Source organism: Zerene cesonia, chromosome 12, assembly GCF_012273895.1.
Source record: "Zerene cesonia ecotype Mississippi chromosome 12, Zerene_cesonia_1.1, whole genome shotgun sequence".
Lineage (NCBI taxonomy): Eukaryota > Metazoa > Arthropoda > Insecta > Lepidoptera > Pieridae > Zerene > Zerene cesonia.
In genome coordinates, this window is record NC_052113.1 from 241,270 (window position 1) to 247,977 (window position 6,708).

At 43.6% G+C, this 6,708-nt stretch overlaps 2 protein-coding genes and 1 long non-coding RNA gene across 4 annotated transcripts in view; 2 read left to right on the forward strand and 1 right to left on the reverse strand.

Moving 5' to 3' along the window:
• The window catches only part of LOC119830766 (E3 ubiquitin-protein ligase Ubr3), a 47,925-nt gene that overhangs the window by 20,888 nt on the left and 20,329 nt on the right, over nt 1-6,708 (forward strand). Inside the window, 1 exon segment of the mRNA XM_038353900.1 lies at nt 1-111. This exon segment is cut by the window's left edge and continues 11 nt beyond it. Coding sequence (XP_038209828.1) covers nt 1-111 — 111 coding nt within the window.
• LOC119830767 overlaps nt 435-6,708 on the reverse strand; it is a 13,327-nt gene continuing 7,053 nt past the window's right edge. The window contains exons 2-10 of one of the 2 annotated variants that reach the window (XM_038353902.1): nt 4,812-4,953; nt 3,188-3,325; nt 2,759-2,976; nt 2,459-2,551; nt 1,938-2,065; nt 1,452-1,691; nt 1,240-1,371; nt 995-1,164; nt 435-695 (exon numbers count right to left, since the gene is read on the reverse strand). In XM_038353902.1, coding sequence (XP_038209830.1) covers nt 502-695; nt 995-1,164; nt 1,240-1,371; nt 1,452-1,691; nt 1,938-2,065; nt 2,459-2,551; nt 2,759-2,976; nt 3,188-3,325; nt 4,812-4,953 — 1,455 coding nt within the window. In that variant the 3' untranslated portion in view covers nt 435-501. Of the gene's footprint in view, nt 696-994; nt 1,165-1,239; nt 1,372-1,451; nt 1,692-1,937; nt 2,066-2,133; nt 2,262-2,458; nt 2,552-2,758; nt 2,977-3,187; nt 3,326-4,811; nt 4,954-6,708 lie in introns of both variants that reach the window. The other variant, XM_038353901.1, reaches the window with a different exon arrangement.
• Nucleotides 6,563-6,708, forward strand: part of LOC119830769 — a 1,575-nt gene continuing 1,429 nt past the window's right edge. Inside the window, exon 1 of the long non-coding RNA XR_005287863.1 lies at nt 6,563-6,646. This is a non-coding gene — a long non-coding RNA (uncharacterized LOC119830769). The remainder of the gene's footprint in view (nt 6,647-6,708) is intronic.

The window sequence follows — 6,708 nt, forward strand, 5'->3', positions numbered from 1 at the left end:
CTGGCCGCGTTCCTGTGCGCCGCCGTGCGCGCCATGGCCGTGCGCGCCGCCGACCTGCTGCCGCCGCCCGACCTGCTGGCGCTGCTGGCCGCGCACCCGCTGCGCGTGCAGGTGCGTGCCCGCTACACTAACCTTGCATTGTTTCTTTTGAATGTGATGTTATAGAGAGGAAAACATTTCTTCCACTATACGAAATGCATGTATACTCGTAATAGAAGTAGTTTCGTACCGAAAATACATTCTCTTGTTGCGTGCGACAGGACGTTTCAAGATGTTCGGATAAAAGACAGGGAAAATTTTGGATAGATAGCGTTTATCTTTGATCGCGAAATGCAAGATAATGGTAGGTCGATAGGTGCGGTAACGGAGTGGAGATATCTATCTGTGATCGCCGATACGGCCGTAGGTCAATTGGGACGACAATAAAACGCGTATTCGTATCACTTAATTAACTTTATTGGAACTAGAAGTATAACATAAACATGAGTATATCACGTGGCGCTAAAAGCTAGCGGGGGGCATGAAGTCGTCCGCGTCGGCGTCGGCGTCGGCGTCGGGCGCGTCGGCGGCGTCGGGCGGCGGGTCGGCGCGCACGTGCCGCGCGAAGTCGTACGTGAACAGCTTGGGCGCCAGGAAGCCGCCCGAGCCGCGCGCGCCGCGGTGCACCAGCCCCGCGCCGCTCACCAGCGCGCCGCCTGCGCGTGCGCCGATACAACGTTAGCCGGAAATATTCACACGTATAATGCGGTGGTTACAAACAACTAAACAATATACGATAATGCGGTGGTTTAGTTCCAATGAATACTGAGTTCAGTCACATTTTAGCGTTTTAAAATAAGGGATAGTTGGTTTATTATTGAGAGTTTTCAATTCTAAGAATTCGATTAAGATTTATGTTCAGATCGTGCCATACAATTTAACTTCTACGTTCCTCATTCAAGCGGTTAGTTGGAGCAACGATATAAACAATTATGGAAGTCTATATTCAATGGACCTTTGCTGGGCTCGACGGGCTGTATGTCGACGAAGGGCACGGTGCTCTGCGCGGCGTCCGCGTCGAAGTCGCTGTGCGTGAACTCCACGTACTGGTCGTGGCGCGAGTCCTGCGGCAGCGGCGCGCGCGCCCGCGTGGGCACGTCCGCCCGCTCCAGCGCCAGCCGCCTCCTGCAAGCGCCGCCCGCTCGTATCACTACACTCGACACCGTTATCAGTATTCCAAGCGTTCTCCGTGCACCTCACCGCGGGGTATCGGCGCCCTCGGTGTTGTCGTTGCTTATCCACTGGCTCCTAGCGGGCGACAGTCGCCCCGTTGTGTAGTTGAACGGCGTCGAGCGTATCTCGAAGTGCAAGTGCGCGCCGATCATACGGAACCTGGACAAATGTTGTTCGCAATGTTTATTACATTGCATTCAATCGGCTGAAGCGCAGAACCGTGATATAGGTATATTTACCTGACGCCGGTCAAAACGTGCCCCTGAGGGGAGTCCAACTCGTCGAGGTCGACGGCGCGCTTCTCGTAAGTGAGCGTGTGGTAGTCGATGCCGTCGCGCACGCCGGCGTCGTCCACGTCGAACTTGGTGACGGGCACCCAGCCGGCCGCCGCCACGGCGCCGCGCGGGCCCAGCGCGCCCTCGCTCACCTGCAGGTGGAACACCCTGCCGTACTTCACCAGCCGGATGCCGGTCACGACCCTGTCGAACGCCGCACGATTATTGTCTGCGCGTCCACGCGACGGCGAACCCGACGGACACCCGCACACCCATGCAGTTACACACACAAGTTTAGTTAACGATCGACCCGCTACTCTACTCGTATGTCCCGTGTAATGTCATGAGGAAATTTAAAGCTCCCGTATTAGCCACGTTTGAGCCAAGAGAAAGCATTATGTACAGCGGAGACGGTGTGGACGGTTGCGGCTCGCGTGAGACGCTACTGACTTGTTCTTGTCGACGTCGGCCAGCGCTTCGCGCAAGCTGAACGATCGTTCCGCGGCTCCTATCTCGTCTTCGCATAGACAGAAACAGTACGAGCAGTGGAGTAGGTTCCATTTCCACCAGGAATCGACCTTCGAAAGAAAATTTTTACATAAAAATCATCGAAATGTGCGGGCGTCCCGACAGTGCTGGGACTAACTTGTTGTTGTTGACATCTGACGTGGCGTCCCACAGGCTGAAGTAGCGGTCCGACGCGGGGCCCGACTCGTCGCACAGACACATACAATACGAACAATGCCAAAATAGCCAACGCCACCACGAGTCCACCTGCGGAGCACTAGCTTGAGTTAATGTGTTCGCGTAGCGCTTGGCGCGCCACCAAACCGACATACTTTAATTGGTTTGAAAGATCTCTTTCATGTAAACATTACTGACAATTCAGATTTGTTTATAGCAAATACATTCATTGATTTAGTGATACATTGAATTAATAAAAATGTTAGTAGGTTATTCAATTTGAAAACCTTAGTGGTCCCTCGCCTACAACTGCCCGCGTGGCCGAGCGTGTGCCCGTTTTCGTACTCGATCCACTCATATCTCCTCGTACTGGATTTATTCTGTAATAATATGGAAACATTACAATGAGCATAATAATTGTGACGGTCTGTAATAAGTTTGCGTTGTGGTTTTCAAAACGCATTTTCCTTTGTTCCATTACATAATCAAGCAAACATTGAACTCACCCGCGAATATAATGTTCCTTTCTATGCTAATAGTATAGTTTTGGAACGGAGAAGCTATTTACAAAATTTTTAACGACTTACCGCCGGACACACCCACATGTCCGAGTCAATGTATTGGCAATTGATTATCCTGCCCTTGCACGCGGGCTGTTTCGCGCAGAACTGGTCCTTGAAGCAGCCGTGGTTCGCGGCGAGCGTGTAGTAGGCGCAGTTCTCGCTGCAAGTGTTATCGGCGTTCATGTCCACTTCGTTTTCGATGTAGCCCTGCAGGAGACGCGTCACCTGGGCGTATGTTTCTCCTGAAATATGACGACGGGATAATTAGTCGAATGCAGTCATTTTTCTTACGGTTTTCCTATATGTTTAGCTATATTTAGGTGTACAGTCATTGAACGCTTTTGGTCGCTTTTTCCTGACCAACTCGGTGTATGTCAGTTATGTGGATTACCTATATTCGCATGCGCCGCTGGTTGATTATCTTCACATGAACAGAAATCGTGAAGTTCTCACCTTCCTTGTGCTCCGGTGGGTCGCACCTGTACAGGTCGCGTCTAGCCATGGATAGAGCTGCCCTTGCCGCGGCGGCGGTGCGCGCGGTCCTCTCGCTGTACCGCTGTCTCGTCAGACTCGCTTCCTGTGTGAAGTTCCCTGGAAATTTTGTTTGACGTCTCATTAGATACTTAGGCATTTTAATCATTTCATAAAGGGTTCAATTGTGATTGTACGAGTTTCAGTTTGTATATAGAAATCGTATTGAATAAGCAGCACAGATCGACGTTTATGGGGAGAAAATATTACAATAGGTGTCGACTGTCAATGTACAGTTACCAAATGTAGGACTTATGATTTCTAAAGACAGCCGTTAAAACAATTGTATCCTCGGAGCGATTATAATTATCACTCAATGTGGATACGCAGTTTATTTTTTTCAAGAAACACGAGTACTTTGTACTTTTTTAATAGGGATATGAGTAACTCTTCATTTAAAATTGAACCAAATGTCATTCAACTCTGATCTTATAAAATGATATTAGACGCTTACATGATTATGTTAATTTAAAACGTTTTTTCGTGTTTTTTTTTTTCTCGTACGGTGGAATTTAATCATTAATTTAATAAAGACATTTTCTTAAAACTATATAATTATAGCCAATACAATTTTATACAATATCAATGTTGGATCAATTACGTTCTTCAATAGAGGCAAAATGAGATAAGCGGTTTGAACTTGATCTCATTACTGCATTTATTACTTTGAGTCAATTAAATCTCAACGCCGTTTTGGTTAAAGAAGATTTTTACTTATTCGGGTCATGTGAATATACATGATCGTTTTGTGAATCTTTTGTTTACGTGTCTCTGTAACGATTTCATATTTGGGTATAAATTGGGTTAGCTAACGGCGAATATTTGATAAGTGTTTATTGACCGTAGAAATCTTTTTGTGAATTACATTTCTACTCACCAAACAACTAAAACATTAAAAAAAAATATCAAACCGTGACCATAGATGATGACTCATACACATCATTGTCATTGTAAGCAATGCATTTTGAGGTAATCGTCTTAAAAGCGAGCATATTAACTTCGGAGAACTCAATTGCAACGAGGGGTCTAGTTCCACAGCCTTGGCGGGGCTTCACGTATTCCACCGTATCAGAAAAGTTCATAGATTATTAACGATAATTCCTATTTGTGAAGAATGAAAAGCATCAAGTACTGCAACAGATTATGTCTAAATTAAATTACATAAAGTCGTGTTATACTATCTAGTGGTGTATAAAATGAAGCGATTGCAAATGATGTCGTACCATATAAATAAACAAGGGCAGATTTACACTTCCTGTACTGTACCTTGTATGATAAAAATGAGACGCGGACGAGAAATGCGATCCTAATAACATCGAAGAGACGTTGGCTACACGTGCAGTTTGAGAATCATTATTTGCAAAGGATGGTGGAAGAATGAATTTCGGTCGTTTCCAGTGATTGTAATACTCTCTTCCATTTGGCTTTAAACATCGTCGTCGAGTGTAGATACAGGACTTGGAGGATTAAGGACCTATACATGTCTTGCTAAATAGTTTCTAGTAGAAAATCTTGTTACACTAGGAGTTGGACAGTCATGAACTACCTTTCCCGTATATCCTGAGCAGCATCCAGGAGAACTGCATCATGGCGTAGCCCTTGATCTCAGTCAGAGCTATCGTGTTGTACATGTCGTAGATGAGCTGGTGCTGCGACAGCTGCAAGTCGCACACGTCCGGGTTTTTCTCCTGTAAATTGGGCTGACTTAACTCTTTTGTACTTTGTAGAAGGTGAATTGAATGCTGAAGTTATGGCGTAATCTGTTGTTGCAACTTTAGGAGAGATACCTATTTATTCATATAGGAGGGGTCAAAGTTTTGGATGGAGCATGTTTACTTAAAACTTCGCAGGCAAACGGTATGTATTATTTTAAATATAATATAACATATTATCGTTCGTCTTGTACTTATATTTTTTAATTAGGATTATGGTGGAGTTCCTGTTAGTTTTGAAATATCATTATGTTATAAACTTACAAATGTGATAAGCCATCCTAGTTTGACAGATTAATTTGTGTTATTCTTTAATGAGGATAAAGATTACTTTATTTAATTTAATTATTTAAACATTCTAACCTAATTGGATGAGTTAATTAAAAAAATATATTCTAATGATCTTACTAATTGCGATATTTAATAATCTTAATATATTTTTTATAATTATTATTTCGCGTCTAAATATTAGCGTTGATAACGTATCGATATTATTAAACGACAAACTTAAAAAAACACAACAGTGTTTGTGTCACTAAATTCTTGAATAATTATACTGATAGTAGCCGCCGTTATTGTTGTTTAAAACAAACGGATATACAAATGATATGTATAAACATAATATTGTTGGCGTTTCGACCTCGTAACATATATTATCGTTACTGATCAAGTGACTAAAAAAAAAACAAATTCTACGAGTCGCAAAAATTTCCGTGAATTCATTATGATCAAAAAACAGAGTGGAAATTTCGTCGTCGTCGCTGAGTCAGGTGAAAGTTCCTTGACACGAGTTTCATATATGACATTTGTTGTTTCGTATAGGAAACAAAAAACATTAGCCCATTTTTTAATTTCAAATATTTATCACTATAAACGTTAACTAATAACTAGTAATTCAATTGAGATTATTTCGATTTCTCATTATTTAATACGTCTATTGAGTTGTTATACTGCAGTGGAGGGATATTAGTAATTACAGCTACAATACCTAGGCATTGCATGTAATTGTGTTACGTAGCGACGCGTAGGTATCAGGTTTCTTTGTTTATGTTTAGTAATCTCATTAGACTCGCTGGGTTTATTGTACATATATCGGAACAATAATCATTTTATACAACATTTTTATTTATTATTGAAAAAATAAATAAAAACTGTTGTATTTATAGTATATCACTTTTTAGCTGTTAAAGAGACTTGATGTGATATTATACACATCGTTTTTATTCTGAGCCCATTATACCATTGTTTATCGAATCACCTTGACACTTCCGAAATATTGACTCGATTACACACCGGTGTTTCGTTACACAACTATACGGTCTGAATGTTAAACACTGGGTCACTGACATTTGCGAATCGAGCACTATCTTGTAAGTCGTAGTTTTGTTTTGATTAGCTTCATACACGTTGACATTAAACTCATAACAATTTGAGAGTATTCACAACGCACTACGCAGAAGTGAATTATAATGGGGTATAACTCGTATGATGGAGTGGATCGCAGATATGGATACTCTCGAAATAGCCATGTTCACTCGTCGCACGCACGTGTGTGACCGTTTACCTGCAACACGGAACGGAACATGTCGCCGTGCTCCAGCAGGTTGTGCAGCTTGCGCACGGCCTGCGCCACGGAGGCGGTGGGGTCCATGAGCACGCTCTCCGCCAGGTCGAGCCACTCGCGCAGCGGCGCCGGCACCGCGCCCGGCTTGCTCTGCCGGTGCACGAACT